This window comes from Canis lupus, chromosome 30, assembly GCF_003254725.2.
Source record: "Canis lupus dingo isolate Sandy chromosome 30, ASM325472v2, whole genome shotgun sequence".
Classification (NCBI taxonomy): Eukaryota; Metazoa; Chordata; class Mammalia; order Carnivora; family Canidae; genus Canis; species Canis lupus.
The window spans coordinates 2467096-2489662 of NC_064272.1; the positions used below are offsets into that span (position 1 = coordinate 2467096).

Genomic DNA, 22567 nt, shown 5'->3' on the forward strand with positions numbered 1-22567 from the left:
TAAGTCAAATTCTTACTAGTGAGAAAGGGCTCATTCCTAGGTAATGTAAACAGGAAATAGCTTTGAAATAACAGATGTGTTGCTATCAGGTAGAACTTGGTAAAGCAGACATCTGAGGACTTTTAAATTTCTCTGTGAATATGGCTGCTCTGTGTAGATGTGCAATGCTGTTCTATTCAGCTCCATATCTGAATGTGGCATTCTAATACCTGCAAACTATCTTTTGTGGTTCCCTCTGCCTACAACATTCCTTCTTCTAAAGTCTAGAGAATATCCACCAGTGTTGACATTATTCTTTCCTTAAATATTTATGACTTCTAATAATTTAAAATAGAAATTTAGATTTGCTTAACAATTTAGATTTGCTTAATCAAATTCTAAAAGGTACTTTGAATTTCATCAGATTCAGACAAGCCATTTTCCAAGTTACCTTTAATGTCTATGCTAAATAAATAACATTTACACACCAGACAAAACCATCATAGGCTTTTCTAAGAATCAAAAGTTAAGAAACAAAGTAAATGTAGAGAGGTACATCAACTATTTTAAATTATAAAATCAAGCATGTGCATATAAGAAATCACCTTGATTAAAAATTTCCAAACTTCATTATTCCTCCTTAAATAATTTTAAATTCTTTGTCGGACAAAACAGCTACAAATGTATTGTGCAAATTTACTTTAAAAACATAGTATGGCTCAAACGTCATTTATTTCTGCAGCATTATTCTCTAAGAGCACACTCAGGTCATTATTCTGCTTTAGCCGTTAATTCTTAGTCCAAGTGGACACACTGTACACAACTACAGACAATATAAACCTAATTACTCTGCCCCAAATAGGAGTACAGGATTAAGATGCTATTGAAACTAGTTAATTTCTAGGGATTTTGGCAAAATCCACAAATTTCAATGTAATTCAAGAAATAAGATTTGTAAGGCTTATCTCTTCCCTTTACATGTTAGAAATATCTTATAGAGCCCTTCTCTGACTTAGGAGGAATAACAGGAAATAGGCACAACTCATTTCACTCTTCCGATCACACTTAATACAAAATTCATACAATTTTCAAAAATTAATTTCTCACAAACCAAGCCAACAATTTCTTTCAAAAGGCAAAGTGTAACCTCTGCTTTAAGAGATCATGATACAATTAACAAGTTTAAATACTGCCATAATCAAGAAAAACAAAAGTCATTCATACAAGCGTCTAAGAATTCAAGTTGCTTGTGCAGTGAAATTAAAATCTATCACTTAATCTTCCTGAGCTAACAAACTAACATGCAGATTATCCTGCCAGGCCCATCGCCAACTACTAATTTTATTTACATTAACAAATATTAACATCTACCAACTACAAGTCTACAGGTTTACTGGTTGGTAGTAGCTGAGCTTTTCCAAAAGGATTTTTCGGAGAACCTTTATACCAGACCCTCTCTTTTTCTGATGGCTTCTTAAGGACTCTATTTATCCCAGGAGAAAAGCCCGTATTATTATTTACAACAGATTTTAATATGTCATGATTTGTCAGGTCATCCAAGGGAATCTTAATTTGGCCATCGGATATCACTTCCTGTTTACAAACTCTGGTAGACCCGCGAGAAGCCTTCATGGAGTCAGGGTGTCTCTTCATTTTTGAGAAAGATTGGGAAGTTGACTCCATGCCTGATCTTGAAATTGCATCAACATCTGGCTGTTCACATGCTGTAAATTTCTGTTCTTTAGGACCTGATTTAGTATATGAAATCAAGTAATCTTTTGATGTACTCCCTATACCAGAGGAAAGAGCACTGTCACAGCTCACTGACTTAACCAGAGGAGAAGCAGCATCACCAAGACTTGCCAATTTGTGCCTTACAGGTTGCCTGCTGTACTCCAACAAGGAGTTAATCCTTCTGACAGACTGACGGACAGGTGTACGCTGAAACTTAAGAGGTGATCTAACTTTGGTTCTATTTGATTCATTGAGAGAAAGCTTATTAAACCATTGTATGTGGTCTGACACCCTCCCATGCTCTGTCATTTGTGAGCTTTCAGAGATAGTTGTATGGCAGGTTTCCACCAGTGACTGCTGCTTAACGATTCGCACTGGCCTCGGTTTGGACAAATTTGTTATATTACATGTAATCTGCTCTGAGGAACAGGTGTCAGCTGCATCCTCCCTAGAAGCTGCACATTCCAGTAAGTTCTCCTCAATCATATTCTCGTTCTCCTTTAATTGAGTATTTAGTTTATCCCTTGTGGACTGCTGATTCTTTATGTGTTCATCACTAGGCAATTCTGGCTTGACTGAATTATCTCTAGGTATATTGGAATGGGTGCTTTTCTCATGTTCAATCTTCATATGAGTTGAATAACATATTATAGTTGTTTCTCTATCCAATTTTTGAGTTTGATGTAGTGAGATGTCTTGTTCTGACAAACTATTTTCATCTGTACTAGTTTGATGTTCATTCGATTCTATCACAGTCAAATCATTAGTTTCAAATAGATTTTTTTCTGGGCTATAGTCTATAGAAGGTGTTTCATTTAGCTTTACTTTCCCCAAATTAGTTACTGATGACTGCCTGTGATTTATCAATTCATGGAAATTACTTCCAGATTCAGAAAATGCTCTCTGAATTTTCACCAAAGTCTCTGTGGTCAAGTTATTTTCATCCCCACTAAAAGAGCTTCTAGTTACGTTGATGTTATGCTTATCGTGTAGAGTAGAAGGGGTGAGTTCATATGAACCAATAGAGGACTTTTCAACTGTAGTATCAGGCTCCAAAGAAGTGCTTTCCACCTTAAGATTTCCCTTGACTGGAGAGGCTTCATTTGTAGCTATTTCTTGAAAACTAGAATTACTAGGTCCTGTCCAAGACATCCGGTAACTTGTTCCATCTAGATGCTCTGGAGTTAGTAAGTTTTCCTCAGACTTACTGATCTTTTTTGAACCTAAAATAAAGCAGTTCAGTCTTTTTAATCATTTATGTTTGAAACATATTTGAAATATTATTCAGATACATGGCAGATAAAGTTATTAAGCATTAAATTTTAACAAATTAAGGATCTGTGTTAAAAGAAATAATATAAAAGTATCAAACATTTTTGTATTTATAAGCATCTTCCAATTGTTCATACAAAAATACAATGCCAATTCAAATATTTTTACTATTCAAACATGAATTTTTAATTTCTAGAACAGTAAATTAATATATTTTAAGATAAAATAACTGAAAGCTTATGTCAATTATATCTCAAGAAAGCTGGAAAAAATTTTTCAGAAAAACAATGAAAATAGGTTTTTTGGAAAAAATAACAATATCATGCAAATGTACCTTTCTTTGTTAATCTTTCACCAATATCTGGGCTAAAAATCAGACCTGTTTTTACAGACTCAATTCTATTTTTTAAACTTTGTTGATTTGCAAGTCGTCGACCAACATTTTCATATCTGTCAACACCAGAACACCCATTCTGTACAGAAAAGAAAAATTGAAAATGTTTTGATTAAGAAATAAACCTAATTACTTCAAATATTAAGACAAATATTAAATTTATTTGTCGTTATCAGCATCCTCTAGAGCTGACTGAAAAAGGTATATAAAATTAAAAAAACAATTTTATACCAAATAGAAACATACTTGCATGCCTGCTGATAAGAACTAGAAGCAATTGACTTGACTACTACTTGATATTTTATGATCTGAAATAAAAACAGCCTCACATATTAACTAAAAAAAAATTTCTTTTGTGATGACTCTATGCCAGGAGCTGCTCACAACTGTGAGCGAACAAAAACAAAACAAATAGACCAAAATCTTACCCTTGCAAGGATTTACATTCTAGATGGGGAGATTTCAAATAGGACAAGAAAACTAATAATTTATATTGTATATTATATAATACACAAGGTGAAAAGTGCTATGAAGAAAAGTAGAGCAGGGTAAGAAGGCTATGGTGGGGTGTCAGTCTATATAGAGTGATCAGAAGATGACTTGTGATTAAAGAAAAATGTGAGAGCCATGCAGATAAAAGGGGAAAGAACATTATCCCACAGAGAAGGAAGGTCAGGTCAGTGTCCAAGGCTGAAACCAGGTGTGGCACATCTAACAGCAAGGAGACAAGAAGCTAAATGATCATGAAGGAGTGGCGAGAGGAGGCCTCAGAGAGGTACACATAAACATAAGAACTTTATCTTTTTTCAGAGTGAAATGAGTCACTGGAAGATTCTGGGCAGAAGAGTGACAGGACTTTACTTGGTATTTAAAAGGATAATTCTGGCTGTAGTACTGTAGCAAGGGAGGAGCATAGACCTACTAGTAGGAACTGATTGCAGTAATCCAGGTTGGGGATGACAGAATTTAGAGAACACCAAAAATGCAGTACTAGTGAGAACTGGTCAGTCTGGATATGCTCTAACGGCAGAGAGACACAAGATTCCTTAATGGTTTACACAGGGTGTGTGAAAAAGTGAGGAGTCAAGAATGCCTGCATGGACTGTGGGTGGGAATTCAAACTGGTACGGCCACTCTGGAAAACTGTGTGGAGGTTCCTCAAAGAGTTAAAAATAGATCTGCCCTATGACCCAGCAATTGCACTGCTGGGTATTTACCCCCAAAGATACAGATGCAGTGAAAGACTGCAGATACCTGCACCCCAATGTTCATAGCAGCAATGTCCACAATAGCCAAACTGTGGAAGGAGCCTCAGTGTCCACTGAAAGATGAATGGATAAAGATGTGGTCTATAGATACAGTGGAATATAGATACAGTGGAATACAGTCAGAGAAGGACAATCATCACATGGTTTCACTCATAAGGGGAATATAAGAAACAGTGAAAGGGATTACAGGGGAAAGGAGGGGCACTGAGTGGGAAAAATCAGTGGGGGAGACAAACCATGAGAGACTCCTGACTCTGGGAAACAAACAAGGGTAGTGGAAGGGGAGGTGGGCTGGGGACTGGGGGGGAGGGGTGACTGGGTGACAGGCACTGAGTGGGGGGTCACTTGACGAGATGAGCACTGGGCGTTGGCAAATCGAACTCCAATAAAAAAATATACAAAAAGAAAAAAAAGAATGCCTACATGGTTTTTGGCCTAAGTGACTGGAAGAATGAGTTGCCATACCTCAGATGATGAAGACCGTAGGTGGGGATGTAGATGGTGGAAAGGGGGAGGAGTGGAGAAACAGCAGCAGAGAAAAGATGCATCTTGGAAGCTCTATTTGGGACAGGTTGACCCTGAGATGTCTATTGGATGGACATCAAGTAGAGAAGTCAAGTAGGCAGATCTTGAGAAACATCAAGTTGTTCAGGGAAGCATTTTGCACTAAAGATACAAACTTGAGAGTCTTAAGTAAATACATGGTTTTTAAAGCTAATGGGCACCTTGGCATGTAGACAGAGAAAAGAAAAATCCAAGGACAAAGCTTTGGGCATTCCACTGTAAAGGAATTAGAAAAGTAACCTGTGAAGAAAGAGGAAAATCGTGAGGAAAGTGCCCCTGAAGCAAGGAAGGAAGGTATGCTAAAAAGAACAAGTGACTAGCCAGGTCAAATGCTGTTGACAGGTCAAATCTAACACAGACTGGTGTTTGTCTGCTGGCTTGAGCACCACTCAATTAATTCATGGATGACCATGAGAGCAGGTGCATTGAGTGTTGGGGAGGCAAGCCTCACTGGAATCATGTAAGCAGAACAGAAAAGGAGGGAATAGTAGATATCAAAACACGTGTAAGAATTTGGTTTAGGGGAGAACGAGACAGTAGCTGGAGAGGCAGGGCTTTACCATCAAGTCTATAGCTTTATGCTAATATGAACATCAATGAAATGATTTAAGACACTTACTATCTCTTTGCTACTTTTCCCCAGACTAAACTTCAAACGAAGAGATCTTCGGACCTTTTCTTTACGACTGATCTTGGGAGAGAAGCAGCCTGCTTTTCCTGATTCCACCCTAAAAAAAGCATGGGATTAAAATTGTCAGCATTAAAAAAAAATGTTAACATAAAAACTGGAAACGTTCTTTTTTTTTTTTTTTCTTGGAAACATTCTTGCAAAATGAAATTTCAAAGCCCAGAGCAAATTATATTGCTAGTAATCAAATAGCGTAATAATTTTCTAAAATTAGTTAAGTTTTAAGATACCATATGTGAACACATTATATTTGTATATAAAATGGTCTCTCCTGTTTATCACAAGAGTTAGTCACTTATAAACCAGAATCATTAGAATCATTAGAGACTAGCCTTGGGGCACCTGGGTTGGCTCAGTCAGTTGAGAGTCTGACTCTTGGGCAGCCCAGGTGGCTCAGCGATTTAGCCTAAGGATCAAGTCCCACGTCGGGCTCCCTGCATGGAGCCTACTTCTCCCTCTGCCTGTGTCTCTGCCTCTCTCTCTCCCTGTGTGTCTCTCATGAATAAATAAATAAAATCTTTAACAACAACAACAAAAAAGAGTCTGACTCTTAATTTCAGCTCAGGTCATGATCTCAGGATCCTGGGATGGAGCCCCATGTCTGGTTCCAACGCTTAGTTGAGGAGTCTGTTGGAGGATTATCTCTCTCCCTCTCACCCAGCCCCTCCCCACTCCAATGGTTTCCTTTTTTTTTTTTTTTTAAAGAATAGACTAGGCTTTAAACGGAAATTTAAAAACTACAATCAATATACAGTAGGATTTTAAACAAGCAAAGTGGACTCAAATTACGAGTCATTCTCTGGAGGATATATAAAGGGCAACTGATTGATAATAATGGCAGAGAGAATTTTTAAAAATTTTGACTCAAATATGATTCTCAGCAGAAAGACAAACAAAATATTTTCTTAACTCTATACACATGTTTATCCAGTGAAACAAAATGTCCTGCATTTATTACCTGCAAACTTTTTTGCTTGCAATCCTCTTACTTCGCCTTAGCACACCTGTACTGATCAAATGGTTTCCATTGATGGCGACAGGAGAGAGTGAATTCTGAGATGACCCTTCTGGGCTTGTATCAAAGGGAACTGTAAAAATATAACCACATGTAATATACCACCCATACTTTTTTTTCAAAGTATAAAATATTAATAGCAACTAGGTTTAAAGTTTTCATTTCCAATCCTAAGCAACAAAGTTTCACATAGTTTCTGATGAGAAACTTGAAAAACCAAATAAACCCAATTTGACTTGAAAAAAAAAAAGTGTAAGTTTCTTACTTTTTGGTTGCCAATAAGGGTCAGATTATACATGACTTTTACATTAGAGTTTTGCTTTAAACTTGTTTAATAATGGGCTGTAGACTAATATAGGAAAAAAATTATAAATGATACTGTGGACTGTAGATTAATATAGCTGCCTTTATACATTAAAAAAAGCACATTGTGTCTGTTATTGTCCAAACTTAGAAAGCAGTCCATTTTCAGTTTTGCAGATGGAATTTACTGAACCATGGCTGAGAAAGTAGGACCAAAGAAAAATGGTAAGTTGTAATAATAGGACTCCTGTTATTGAACTTGTGATTTTTTTTTTTGTCATCAATTAAGCAGGCTCATACTAATGTTCCAGTAACAAAAGAATGTTTAAACTACTTTTGGGGAGCTTGGAAAGAAGGAATTATTAGGTTCGTTTCTTGGAGATGTTATAATGCTAATAAGCAAAAGCAGATAGAATTACAATTCACATTGGCCATTTGGAAACTGTTCCAAAGTGGAAAAAACTTGAGGAAAACACTAAGTTAGGGGCATCTGGATGGCTCAATTGGTTAAGCCTCAGACTCTTGATTTTGGCTCAGGTCATGATCTCAGGGTCATGAGATTTGAGCTCAGCCTCCAGCTCTGCATCAAGTTTGCTTGAGATTCTCTCTCTCTCCTTCTCCCTCTGTCCCTCCCCCTCTGCTTGCACTCTCTCTCTCTAAAAAAAATAAAAAATAAAAAAATAAGAGAGAGAGAGAGAGAACACTAAGTTAGTTTAAATGAACTTAAGTCTCCAACCTCTGAATACTGAAAGAAATAGGAACATATTCTCAGAGTTCTTTCATTACATTTTAACAGACCACACACAGAGAACCTGTGAAGGACCATAAAAAACAAGTTGCTGTTTTGTTCAACTTTCTAATAAAACAAAGAAGGAAAAGCTAAACTTTTTGGATAATGAAACAAAAGAGGTGCTTCTGGGTAGATCTCATAAACCTAGCTAACAAATTCAAAGTAAAACTCAACATTGTCTGAAATCAATAAAAACCTAAAAGAATCAGAGATCACTCACTTTTTGATGAAATGTGTGATAAATAGGAAATAGAGGACTCTGGGCTTAGTTAGGATTTTGGTTCATTTTGGGTTAATTGTAACATTACCTTGTATGACTGACTGTGACCCAACCAGTGTTCTATACATTCTAAAGGAGCCAACTCAATCTAAGACCATACTAGCAAAAGAGCTGGTACTCAAATTAGCAAAATTGCGTTTTTCTCTGGAGGCTCTGGTTGGCCATGTTAGAAACTGTAAGTCATTTGGAAGAAAATGCCTGGGCTGGTAACAGATCTGGAAACCATGCCATAATGAACAGCATAAACAAAGTTTTTAAAGCTTTTACAAAAACTACTTGAGTATAAGACTAAAAAGTAACTCCCTCCTCCTTCAACTGCAACCACAATGGTTCCTCCAATGACAGTACTCCACCACAATGTGTTTAGGGAAAATCAAACTTTAGTAACCTCAACAGGAGATAGCAATACAGCCACAGTTACAGATCAGGAAGTAACTAAACTAATTCAAGGTGTCCAATCACTTAACACTTGAGCACCAGTGCTATACACAGAAGCCTAAACTCTCATTCTGAGTTATCATAATTTTCAATAGGCATGGTCATAAAACATACACACATACACATTAATTATACTGAGTCAGTATAATTAAAATTTAAAAATTAGAGGACTTTATAAAAATTCAGATATTTGATAGAATAAAGCTGTAACTCCTAAAGGAGGTAGCATTAAAATGAAATAGCACTTTACCCAGAATAGGCACTCATGTTAATGTTTACAACTCAATTACATAAATTTTCTTTGCTACCTGATACTGGCGTAGAACTGCTACTGAAAAGATTAGCTGGCAAGAATTCAAAGTTAAAATTGTGCTTGATGGACTTCCTCTTCTTACTTGAGAAACCATGAGAAGAATCCACTGGCAGTTTACGCTTAGCATTTGGTGTAAGAATTGTGGGTGATATGGATAGCTGGGCTAAAAAAAAAACAAAAAAAAACAAAAAAAACAAAAACAAATTGTGTTTTTTCAACTCCATGGAAGAAACTTTATATAATTTCTCCTTATAAAGCTATTCCTTAGAGGTAACCAAAGAACGAGGGAATATGTTTACATTTACATTATCAAATATATGTTATAACTAAATTAACACCATGTAATTATTTAAAATGATAATAGGAAAGTCATAAATAGGCAAGATTAACAAACAATAGTAACTTAAACCACATAGACTGAAAGACACATATAATCCAAATTAAAGAATATTAACATACGGAATAAAATCATTATCAAGGAGTTCAAACAAACTAATCTACATAAGAGTTTTGCTTTTCATCATAGCTGAGTATTAACCACTTAAATTTCTTCAGAAACAAATGATCATATTGTCTATTATTATGTTATTGGGCTAATTTCAGCCACAAGCAAACCAAGATAAAAATGGGAACATACACTAATAAACTTCTGGTTCTAAAACAAAAATAAGATTTGAGTTATTTTCACATATTCAACAGCATCCAACTTACATTCAACAGAAAAGCATGATTTAAAAGACTAAAGATGTTTGTAACAACAGACTAAAAGAAATTCTTACCTACAATTTTGGGTTCCTTATATCCAATGTAATTAGCAATGTCACAGCATAGTATTACAGTACAGTGTTTCCACTGAAAATATTTGGATTTGATTAAACCAAAAAAAGTTAGGTAATGGTTACTTTTTAAATAATATAAAGAAATTTTCACTTCAATAAAAAATATATAATACCTACCATTTTTTTCCTGTTGAGGTGTAACAGAGGGTGTTCTGTTAGATTTAAGTTTACTTAATGCTCCACTAACAAAATCTGAAATGCAAAGCACATATAATCATATCATCATTATAATTTAACATTTACCTCTCTTTCACCAATAATTCATATTGATATTTATGGTTTACAGCATGTAAGTTTGTTAGCTTATACCTTTTTTTTTTTAAGCTTATAAATCTTAAAGGCATTTAAGCTTATTTAGAAGGAATTATCTCAAAATAGGAAAAAAACTAAAGGATATATTTCAATTATATTCCTCACTTATATGCCCATCTCTTTCTCTCTCTCTCAAAAAAAGATATACAGGAACACCTGGGTGGCTCAGCAGTTGAGCATCTGCCTTTGGCTCAGGGCGTGATCCCAGGGTGGGGGATCAAGTCCACATCAGGCTCCTTTCAGGGAGCCTGCTTCTCCCTCTGCCTATGTCTCTGCCTCTTTCTCTGTCTCATGAATAAATAAAATCTTAAAAAAAAAAAAAAAAAAAAAAGGAAGAAGAAGAAAAAAGGCTAGCTATAACAACACAAAAAAGATAAACACTAATAGTCTACAATTCCTGAACAATTTCAAATTCCTGATAAAATCAATGCATTTTAATGATGCTTGACAAATGCTATCTTAACCCATTTGATACCCAGGAGTGAAGCATGGAACAAAACAAACTGAATTTTGACAACTGGATATAATTTGAATAGCAAGGGTAGGTGGAAGTAAAAACATTCTATCAAAAATACGATAAGAAAAAAAAAAAAACCCCACAAAGTGTGTAAAAAACAATAAAAAGGGACACCTGGGTGGCTCACTGGTAGAGCATCTGCCTTTGGCTCAGGGTGTGACCCTGGGGTTGGGGATCAAGTCCTGCATCGGGCTCCCTATGAGGAGTCTGCTTCTCCCTCTGCCTATGTCTCTGCCTCTCTGTCTCTCTGTGTCTCTTATGAATAAATAATAAATCTTAAAAAAAAAAGAAAAATGAAATTAAATAAAAACAAAAAAGAAATAAAATGCAGTTGGACTAAAGTATAGTATACATTGCATAAAGGAGAAAGAATAAACAGTAAAAAGGCATGCTAAACAAATCCTATGAAAGACCTTTAATAACAGGCTATAAATAGTAGTCTTATCAGTGAAAGTTTTTGACTAGTATGTGTGACACATGATTAAAGTTATACATTAAGAACATCAGTCTTGACAGCAATAAGCAGGGCAGATTCAACGAAGAGGCATGAAGATCAACAAGGAGATTTTCACAGTAAAGATGCAGCAAATACCATGGACAGTATCTTACAGAACCTGAAAACTGTGAATATAAATGGTACAGTAAGAGTTAGGTACCCATGCTTTAAAGCCTGAGTGACTAGAGAATGATGGTGATGTTAACAGAAAAGGAAGTTAGGAACCAGTTTAAAGAGGGTGAAGACAATTATTTCAAAATGCTGAGCTTAAAGCACACACACACATACACACACACACACACACACACACACACACACACACACAAAGCATAAGCAAAGATATCTGCCTAGCAAGTTTTCACTAAAGTAGAACTGATATTCACAAGACGACAGTATCACTGAGATCCAGATCCAGTGTCCACCTGTGTAGATGCCATACATGAAACTCCAAGAGTGAATGAAATCACAAAGGAAAGAGGGTAAATAAAGAGGATCTGTGTCTGAGAATACCTGCATTTGGGGTATTTTATGATGCTCTGAAAATACATGTTTAAGTCCTAACTCCCAGGGATCCCTGGGTGGCTCAGCAGTTTAGCGCCTGCCTTTGGCCCAGGGTGCGATCCTGGAGACCCGAGATCGAATCCCACATCAGACTCCCTGCATGGAGCCTGCTTCTGACCTCTGCCTGGGTCTCTGCCTCTCATGAATGAATAAAAATCTTTAAAAAACAAAAAACAAAACAAAACAAAACAAAAAAACAATCGCTTCTCGGCCTTTTGGCTAAGATCAAGTGTAAAACAAAACCAAACAAAGTCCTAATTCCCAAGTACTTGTGAATGTGACCTTATTTGAAATTAGGGCCTTTGCAGATGGTACTCAAGTTAAGAAGAGGTCATTAGAGTAGGTCCTAATTCAATGTAACTGGTATCACCGTAAGATGAAAACTTGTTCAGTGACACCCAGGGAGAAGGCCACGTGATAACAAAGGTAGACTCTGGATGTAGCTGCAGCTGCAGCCAAAGAATGCCAATAATCAACAGCCACCACCAGAAGCTAGAAGAATCAAGAAGATTCTCCCCCTACAGGTTTCACAGGGAACATAGCTCAGGCAACAGCTTGATTTTAACTTCTACCTTCCAGAATGGTGAAACAATAAATTTTTGTTGTTTTGCCACCCAATTTGTGGCATTTTGTTACAGTGGCCCCAGGAAACTAACATAGAAGGTAGAGGGGGATCAACAAATAAAGGAAAGAAGAATCATAAGGCTGCATCATATAAGCCAAGAATCAAACAAGAATGGGAGAGTCAATAACAATTAGTCCTGATACTCAAAAGATGAGAAATTTCCTAAGGCAATCAGAAGAATGGCCTCAGGCTTCTTGATCAAGAAAAGATAAAAAAAGGGATCCCTGGGTGGCTCAGGGGTTTAGCGCCTGCCTTTGGCCCAGGGCGCGATCCTGGAGATCCAGTATTGAATCCCACGTCAGGCTCCCGGTGCATGGAGCCTGCTTCTCCCTCTGCCTGTGTCTCTGCCTCTCTCTCTCTCACTGTGTGCCTATCATAAATAAATAAAAATTAAAAAAAAAAAAAAAAGAAAAGAAAAGATAAAAAAATCTTTATAAATACTTTATAATTCTTCAAACCAGGTAATTTTCTAAAACATTATAATCCTGTAACGCCTCTATTCATAAATCTTCAATGGTTGTTCTCCAATACCCAGCTTCATAGTCTAATATTTCAGCCTGACATTGAGCTCACCATAATATCCTTCTAATCTTCAGGATAAACCCCTCACTCAAGTCATGTTAGGCTATTTTACTGATAGTCATTGATTACTTCTTCCGTACACAAATCTTTCTTCATAACATACTTTTTACCTACAATAGGATACAAGTATTCTGACTCAATTCCCCTAGATTCTATCCATTTTTCAAGAAGGCTCAGTCCTTGAACCTTCTTTGGACTCCCTGATCACTACAACCCAGGGAACTTTTCTCCTTTGAACACATTTCACATTTGTGCTAAAGATTTAGCATTTAATATTAGATTGTATTGCCATTTTTGCTTTTCCCATGCATGTGTCCTGTTTTTCCAACTATGCTGTAAGCACCAAAAGGGCACATACCATAGCTTAGGCTTATGTTTAAACAGTTTAGATAAAAGTAAACTGCTCTACCGCCACAAAATTTAACTGGCACTGCCACTTACCTCCTACACTTTGTCTTTGCTTTCTCTTACACTCACCAGGAGATTCACATTCACCTTCTTCACAGCCTTCTAATGATGGAGTAGCACAGAGACCATCAAGACCCAACATAACTGGTATCTTTTCCTGGATAAAATCTGGAACGTGCCCTAAATAAGAATGTTCAGAGTTAAAATTTTTCCTCTACTCTCCCTAAAAATGTTCAAATAGTATATATTTCTAACAGTCATCTTCACAGTTCACTTGGAAGGAAACTGGGATCTCTTTCATTTAAACAAATCCTGTTGTTTTTATAATGCAACTACATCTTACCAATATCTGATGCATAATCAATAAGAGTCTGCACCACTGCAACCTGTAATCGTAGCTTTTTTTCTGTGTTAGCAGACATCTTTTCACGTCCTTCACTTGTCTGAAGGAGGTTTGGTGCAAATATTACTGCAAGATTGCTACTATCCATCTTATTCTCACTGGACCTTAAAATGAAACAAGGTTTTCTTAGATTAAGCCAAAGAGAAATATATAGAAATAAAATTAACATACTGAGCACATTTTGAAGAATTCTTACTTTATAAGTCAAACACAAGTCAAAATAGTTACCCTTTGTCCACCCATCTGTATGATTGGTTTCAAATAAGACGAACCAAAAATAGCTTCTGTGTGCTTAAATATGTATCATAAAAACCATGCTAACCAGAGTCTACACTTTGTTCTTCCATACAAATTGAACATATATATTTGATTTTCAAACCCACACATAACAACTGTATTATCTAGAACAAGCAAGCTCACTGACAACAGAGAGGGGGAACAAATTTGAGAAGCAAAACACAAATACATTAAAAACACAGTAACCTGAAGCCATTCAATGGACAAAGAATCCTATCAACACCAAAAAGCCATTCATGATGATGTTAAGACAGTAAGAAAATACTAAATCATTTGGTAAATTGTTTCTTAAATTATACAAGTTATACTTCTTGTAGTAAGGAAGTAACTCTTTAAGAAAAATTTCCATCCCAAATTTAATCCTAACTTATTATCTATAATGGTAAAGCTACCTAATTAGCAAACTATTTCCTAAGACTTTTAATTACTTACCTAAGGGAAACATTCCTGAGAAAGTTAAAGAAGTATCTTAATACATCAATTGTGTGGTCAGCCATAAGACAGGAGAGCAATATTGTAGCTTTATTCTTCTCCTCTGTTCCTAACTGTTGAGCTTTGAAAAGTGCTTCATGCAAATCAGCTGGAAGAATGGGCTCTGGCAACTCCCTAAAAAACTGCTTAAGAAGTCCTGCAACATCACAAGGAGGTGCAGATGACAGGCAACTTTCACCATGATCCAGTTTATTCTGAAATAAATATAATAATCTTAAGCATTTGAGGACATAAGAGTCTACTGCAAATAAAATATCCTTTTTTATACTCTAGAGAGCTTTTTCTTAAAAAGTTCCTCTTAACCTTGTTTTAATATGTATCATGCATTTTTGAAGGCTAATGATAAAATCAAAAAATATATCTTTCATTTCATATGGTGCTTTATTGGAAAAAAGGATGACAAACTTGAAAGTACTCAACTTTTAAAGCATTATATAGATTGTAGAAATCATTTCACAATATATACATACACTAAAATGTGAAGTCATACACCTTAAATGTATTTGTCAATTATATCCCAATAAAACTGAAAGAAAAAAAAAAGCATTAAATAATGTATAATTCTTTTTTTTTTTTTTTTTTAAATAGAGAGAGTGCATGAGTGAATGCTCGTGTTGGGGGTGGGAAAGGAGAAAGAGAATCTTAAGCAGGCTTCATAGCCAGCGTGGGGCTGGATGTGGGGCTTGATCTGTCAACCCTGAGATCATGACCTGAGCCAAAATCAAGAATCAGGCTGGGCCACCCAGGCACTCCTGTATAATTGCTTTTAGAAAAAAAAGTTCTTTTGCCATGAAAAAGGCTATCTGCAAGTTCAATTTCTATCAATAATTCATGCAATAGTTTAAGTATTTCTATTCTAAGAGCCAAATAAAGTACAGATGAAAAATTATAGTTCAAGAATATGCTTACCTTTAGGGCTCTTAGACGAATAACAGATCCTGACTTCCTAAAAAGCCCTTCTGTATGAATATGCTTTTCTAAAGATGTGCAAGCATCAACAAGAAAACTGAAAGAGAGAAATATTTTCAGGTGGCCAGAAACACATCTCACTAAATCCTATTTTTCTACCAAAGCACATGAATAGACCAAGCACTAACCCCCTTTCAGAAGCTCTAATGTCACAAATCCCTTCAACTTTTGTAGGTTTTTTTTCCTTCCTAAATTCTCCTCTCGGGCCCATCTTTTTATCCATGACTTCTATGAGCTTGCTTTAATCCAACATCAATCCTTCTTCTCAATCCTACTTCATGGCTCTGCTTCCACTCAGAGTATAAGATGTGTTTTTACTGACTCTCCTCAACCCTCTCCAATGAGATTCTCACCTCCATTACTCCAACAAAACAGCTCCCATTTTAAATATCATGTATATATTTAAGTAGATAGTAAGTAGCATTAGGTATTAAATATCATGCAGATATTTAAATAAATATTAAGGTCACCAACCCCATGATCAATTGTCTCCATTTTGCTTGTCCTGCCAGCATCTGACACACTTGCTGTTCTTGAAAATATTCCTTTATGTGACACTTCTGGTTTTCCTGCTATACCCCTAACTACTCCTTCTCAAACTCCTTTTCTGGGTTTTTTTCTGCCAGACCTCTACATGCTAGTATGACCCAGGGCCCTAAGGCTTTCTTCTTTTTATTCTCTCTTCATATGTGACTTTGCAGAGCATACATAGCTTTAAATATCTACCATCTACATTTGCCCAAAAATAAGGCAATGTGCTTTTCCCACTCTAACATTACCTCAGAAAAATTAGATATATCCTAGGCCTTACAATTTTTCTCATACTTAGAGGTGTGTGCTCAGTTTCTTTATATTAAACCAGTTTTAACCATCAATGTTGGCTTTAGTAAAAAACAACTGATACCACAAATCAGAATGGATGTCAGCAGCGAGCAACTGATAGCACTGTACTAGTGCCCAGTGGCTGAATACCACAGAAAGTAAGTGACAGAACTTAACATTTGTTTGTTTAAAGCAGGCAATGAAATTACGACAAAGATTTAGTCATCATTACTAGGGATATGACTTTACAATTCTAAAGGTAAAAAATCATTATAAACAAATCTTTTATGGGTCATTTAAAAAGCAAAATAGTAAGTGCTTACCTTATGAAGACTGTAAATCTGCACCTATATGCTGAATGAGGGAAAACTGTCCTAACACAACAAGGTATTCAATAAATGCTTTTGGACAATACATCAGTTAAAAACCTAGGTAACTGAACTAGAGTAGCCAGAAGAAACCCTACTTTGGATGAAGGGGAAATGAATTAGTAACCGCTAAGATAGTGTCTTTACAGCCTTTATTTATTTATTTAAGATGTAAACTTCTCTAGTAATTTCTGATGCAGTTAGTCCAAAAGGTTACTTTTAAATAGTGACATAGTAAAAAGCTCAAGTGTTCATAATTTATACTGACAAATACTCTATTTAATCTTAGCTTAAATATTCTTTCATCCACAAAGGAAAAAGGGGTGGGAGTGTGTGTGGGGGGAACAGACTCTTAACAGGAGAACAAACTGATGGTTACCAGATGGGAGCTAGGTGGGGGACCAGGTGAAATAGGTTAAGGGGAATAAAAGAACATTTATGATAATCACTGAGTAATGTGTCGAATTGTTGAATCACTATACTGTACACATGAAACTAACATAACACTATATATTAACCACACTGGAATTACAGTTTTAAAAACTTAACTGTAACTGAATTCATAATCAGCATATTGTTGAATACAATCAGAACTGCAGCAAAAGAAGTGGTATAGAACTAAAAACTCTTGACTAAAAAGAACAAAAAAAATTTGCTTTCTAACATTTATTCATTACTGAACCTTAAAATTCAACCTTAGGAATGAATACAAATTAAAAAGTTTAGTGTAAAAATTTAAAAACATTTCTACATTAGTTAATGTTGAGAAATTAAAATCATTTGCTAGTTCAAAACAAATGTGTAAGTCAATCAACTATTTTATTTATTTTTTAAATATTTTATTTGAGAGAGAGAGAGAAAGGGGGGAGGGAGAATGTGCACATGAGCAAGCATGAGCAAGCAAGGGGTGGGGTCGAGGCAGACAAGCAGATTCCTCACTGAGTGGGATGCAGGGATCAATGGTGGGCTCGGTCCCAGGACCCTGAGATCATGACCTGAGCTGAACTGACACTTAAAACCGACTGAGCCACCCAGGTGCCCCTCAAACACGCAAACACCAGTTTGAAATATTTTTTCTTCATCCCAAACTTAGCTTACCTTGGAATGTGTCCATAGTCTGGTACAACAGAATGGGGCAATGCATTAAAAGGTACTCCAAATATTTTACCCTAAAATGGCAAATTCAGTTAACTTAACACAAATATTAGGCATAATGTCAGTTTTCTTAAATAGTAAGCAAATTAAAAACCCCAGGAAATTAAAAAAATAGAAATATTTAGGATAATGAAAATAATTATTACAAGTAACTTTGGTAAAAACTAACTGCTATATTCCACACATTACATAGGTGCTGGGAGTACAAAAATGGTCAAGAAAAAGTCATTGTGCCTGGGGGGATGGGTGAGATAGGTGAAGGGGATTAAGAGTACACTTAACATGATAAGCAGAGTAATGTAAGGAATTGTTGAATCACTATACTGAATACTTGAAACTAACACTGCATATTAACTGTAATAGAATTAAAATAAAGTCATTGCCCTAAAGCAATATAATACATTCCATCAGTTTCCAATCCCATAATGGAAAATTAATCCAGTTAGTGCTCAGTTAGGAAATTCTTATACAAAATTTGGCCAAAACAGCAACATTTTCTAAAAACACTATATATTCTTTCAGTAACATTATAACACTAACCTTATTCTTTCCTTCTGTCACCTTATAAATACTAACGTGAACAAAAGGCTAAGTTGATTGGCAATGGTAATTCTTGTCACTCATTGAGTACTTCCTAAAATTACATCAAAAGTGGTTATTTTTAGACTTGATCTTCTTTTCCACGCTCTATTAGAAAACTCCCATTCAAACTATGATCTGAGGTAATCAAGGCAGGGATTCTGCAAATATTTAATTTAAATTACTTTAACTACTCTGAAAAATATTTTTAAAAAGTCACATTCAAATGTATTACTTATATTCAAATTTAATACACCGAAGATCCCAATAGTAAATTTGTATGTTACACTTCTTAATAAAGAATCTGCTACTATTTTTGTGCATGCATTCCAACTTCTTAAAAATTTGTCACTGATTAAGAAGGTTGTGGTTTTCCACTGGACTTAAACACAAGCGTATATAGATCTGCTTATACAAAACTAAATAAGTGGGTATGCCTAATCTCATAAACATTAATTTAGCTTAGAAGCATCTATTCTCCAAGAATGCTCTTGAAGCACTGTTAAGAAATCATTCAGCACCGTTAATTATTCAACAGAGTAACAAAATCTTACTAGTCCTTGTTTTCAAGCATCTGGTTCCATTTAATTGATGAATATAGAATATAGAATACAGAACAGCATAGTGCTTAAAGGAACAGGATCCTAGTGGCAGGGCTCCCAGGTTTTAAATCCTTCTACATATTAGTTCAATGATCAAATTAATTCTTTATGCCTCAGCATGTTCATAAGGGTCCTAAGTCACAGAGTGGTAGGAAGAAGTAAATAAATTAAAAGCATATATGTTAGGGTCTGACATAGAGTAAGCATTCAAAGATATTTGTTGCCGTTGCAATTACCATTTCAAAGTAACATAAAAAAAATGTTAATGTGGAAAACCCCTTTTTTGGGTAAAACAAAATTTTCTTGATACTATGCAACCAAACAAAATGCAAAAATCAGATGCTGAAGCTGATTATAAGTCTACAAAGGTCTTACATACCTAGAACTCAGGGTCTATTATTCTCAATAATGGTCTCATAATAACAGCTATAATCTCAAAAAATAAAATAACATGCTTTTTAAATCTTATGTATTGGGATATCATTTACAATGTTACCTTCAAAAGACTTCTAGCACTTTTCTTTACAAGCTCACAACTATCATTAGCTAACAAACACCAAAGAGCCAAAGAAATCTAGTTTTCAAATATTACTTACCTTGGTCCCATTCTTACAACATGAAGATCTTCTGTATTTATTAGAATATTTCTATTATGATTTCTAGCTCGACTACCAATTAGGATGTCGATCACTGATTACCATCACAACTATCATTAGCTGAATAAATGGCATGTGACAGGTACTGCGCTACTCCTACCTACAGATCTTACCATTTTTAAATCCCCCAAAGAGAGATACCATTATTCCCACTTTATAGAGTAGGAAACAGAAACTTAGGAAAATTAAACAGCCCAAGATCACCCAGGGCTGCTGATCAAGGGATAAAGCAGGATTCAAACTCAGGTCTATCTGACTGTCAAAGTAGGTATCAATTTTCTTAAGGGTTGAAAAAAATCCAAATACAAAATCTGTCATATACTTACAAAACCAACTATATTTAAGATCCTGGAAAACCAGTTTTACAATCTGATGAAATCACTCATGTATGTGACTTAAAAATCGCATTTTTAAAATATAAATGAATATGCTGCCATACAAAACCTTTTCTCCAGAATGTGTAACCTATTAAGAGGTATAGAATTTATTTTTGTTAGCTTTGTTATCCAACTCCTTACTTTCTTTCAGAAATTATAAACTGAGCTATGCAAATTTTATTAGTTTTCATCTCTAAATACTTAAAAATATTATATAATTAGGCAAATATATTTAAAATAAAATGCTTTATGTTCAACTTAATTTTTCACAATGAAATTCTTGATGCTGCGGTAGATAATAATCTGAGCACCCTCAGATCACCAGCTTTTCAGTTATTCCACTCTGTCATCTCAATTTACTCACTTTAAAAAATAGCATTATATCTCAAAAATAACCAAGCAGCAAGTTTGTTTTTTTCAAATTAGTGAATACAGAGGTGTTACCTGAAGCCTGTTTCTAATGCTCTTTCACGCCTTTCTAAATATTCGTTTAGAAAATTTACTGATCCTCCTTGTCCCTTTCCAAATTTTACTCTAAAAACGGGGAGGGGGGGGGGGAGGTGGGAGGTAGTGTTTGTCTCCCTTCCCACATGCTACTTGTTCAAAATACAATAAATTGGCAGTATCTGGAGATATTTTTAATTACCAAAACTAGGAAATTCTCCTGGCATCTAGTGGGTACAAGCCAGGGATGCTGCTGCACATCCTACAATGCACAAGGCAGCCTCCATGTCCCATCTCAAAGAATTAATTATCTAGTTCCAAATGTCAACGTCGTGAGGTTGAAAAATCCTGCAACTTCCTCAGTGATCAAAATCCCTGTAAAGAATGAACAATGTCATTCTTTAAGTTTCAGCAGTTGACCATCAGGATTGAATTAGTCACGCTTAGCCACATTCTCTTTGGGATCCACACAGAGTGAACATTTTAACATGACCTGTAATAAGTGATGGTACAGGGTGGCCTCTTTTCGTTTTTTTTTAACCCACACCTCATTTCCGCAGAACTTACCACTATTTCCGTGGCTGCTGCTTCCTGTATCCTGCGATCGCACTGCCCACGGCCACTCTTGACCTTAATACCATAGACCGCCCGAAGCTGCTGCAACAAGGCCAGCCTCACCAGCCTCCGATCCCACATCCCGGACACGTCGCCCACTCTCCGAGGCAGGATCTGAGTCCTGGCCCTCGTTCGCCACCAGGTCTTCCAATTTCCAAACACTCTCGGGTTCGCGCTCTGCTCCGCTGCCTCCCGGCCGGGCCTGGCACCGTTCCGGCCCCGGACCGCAGCCACTTCCCCGGCGTCTCCCGCGGTTCTCTATCCTCTTCCGCCGACCTCCTCCGCCTTCCCTCTGCTCTGGCCACAGCGCACCTTCCCTTCACGTACACGGACCTTCTGTCTTGTCGCCTGATCCTTTCAGCCCCTCGCACAGACCCCCTTCCTTCTCCTTTCGGTTCCTTGCACCGACGCCTGTTACCAGCTTCTCTCCGCTTCCGGCCACTTTCTAGGATCCCGTTTCCTCCAAGCCTCACTTGCCCTTTCGCCCTCCCCAACGGTAAGGGCGGCCCCTCTCCCTGGCCCTCCTGCCTCGGCAGGCTGAACCGGGCGTTCGTCTCGCCAGTCCCGGCGCCCCCAGCCCTGACCCAGCCGCCGGACCAGCCGGCTGCTCACACGCCTTTTCCAGTCCCGGTCCCCGCCCGGGCTGGCCGCCGCCGTCACCCCGTTTCACAGGCTGCCCCTTCCCTCCCCCATCGGCCTGCCAGCGGCCCCCGGCCTGCACATTCCGGTGTGCCGGTGCGCTCACTGAAGCCGCGCAGCTGTCCTCATGCCTGCGCCTCCACCGCCTCGGCCGCCCCGAGCCGCGGCCGTCCCACCCTCGCTTCCAGCCCAGGCTCAAATGGCAGCGCCAAACAGCGCTCCGCGCTCCGATTGGCCCGCTCCGCTTTTCAAAATCAGGACCCTAGAGGGTGGCCAGGAGCTGCCTGTCAGGGAGACGCAGGCAAAGGGCGGGCCAAACCAAGAAATATGAGAAAATAAAATAAAAGGTGAGTTCCGCGTGTGCCTTCATAGCCACGCTCTTGGGAGAAAATACTGTTTAAAGTGCATTTTAACACACCTGGCCTGCGACTCCGACAATACGTTAGGGGAAATGTAATAGACACCCCAGCCGCATTTTTTTTTTCCGGCACTTGGCCGAGGCTGAAGGCCCCCCAACGGAGAAACCGGTTCTACGGAAGCCGAGCTGGGACAACCCGAGTCAGGGTTCACAAACTCTGGCTTCGGGGACCCTCAAGGCGGATTTGGGGTGGCGAGTCCAGCTGCAAAACTGATAGTGCCGCTCAAGTCTCAGCGCGCAGGGAGTTCAATACACAACGAAGACTTGTCCCGGGGGAGTCTCGTGCGGGAGGAATGCGACCTCCGCGGGAGGCAGGCGGCAGCCGCCGAAGCCTCGCTCCTCGGGACGCGGAG

At 37.3% G+C, this 22567-nt stretch overlaps 1 protein-coding gene across 2 annotated transcripts; it reads right to left on the bottom strand.

The window, feature by feature from the left end:
- Positions 1–417: 417 nt before the first annotated feature.
- Positions 418–21990, bottom strand: ARHGAP11A (Rho GTPase activating protein 11A). Of its 2 annotated transcripts, none has more exons than XM_035708852.2 (12): positions 21110–21990; positions 17828–17898; positions 15480–15576; positions 14511–14764; positions 13722–13885; positions 13448–13558; positions 9995–10069; positions 9034–9201; positions 6858–6987; positions 5831–5939; positions 3320–3458; positions 418–2936 (listed from the first exon to the last, which is right to left on the bottom strand). In XM_035708852.2, the coding sequence occupies exons 1-12, from the start codon at positions 21236–21238 to the stop codon at positions 1354–1356; spliced, it is 3030 nt and encodes a 1009-aa protein (XP_035564745.1). In that variant the 5' UTR covers positions 21239–21990; the 3' UTR covers positions 418–1353. The 2 variants fall into 2 exon arrangements, with proteins under 2 accessions (XP_035564745.1, XP_025329083.1); XM_025473298.3 differs by having other exon boundaries at positions 13412–13558; positions 21110–21989.
- Between the last annotated feature and the right edge of the window lie 577 nt (positions 21991–22567).

Excerpts from the sequence above, each read along its gene's own strand:
- ARHGAP11A (XM_025473298.3), bottom strand. The coding sequence starts at position 21,238 with ATGTGGGATCGGAGGCTGGTGAGGCTGGCCTTGTTGCAGCAGCTTCGG. Across the intron at positions 13,559-13,721 it reads TGATTATGCATCAGATATTG|GGCACGTTCCAGATTTTATC; the intron begins GTAAGATGTAGT and ends ATTCTTATTTAG. Across the intron at positions 3,459-5,830 it reads GGAAAAGTAGCAAAGAGATA|AATGGGTGTTCTGGTGTTGA; the intron begins GTAAGTGTCTTA and ends TTTTCTGTACAG.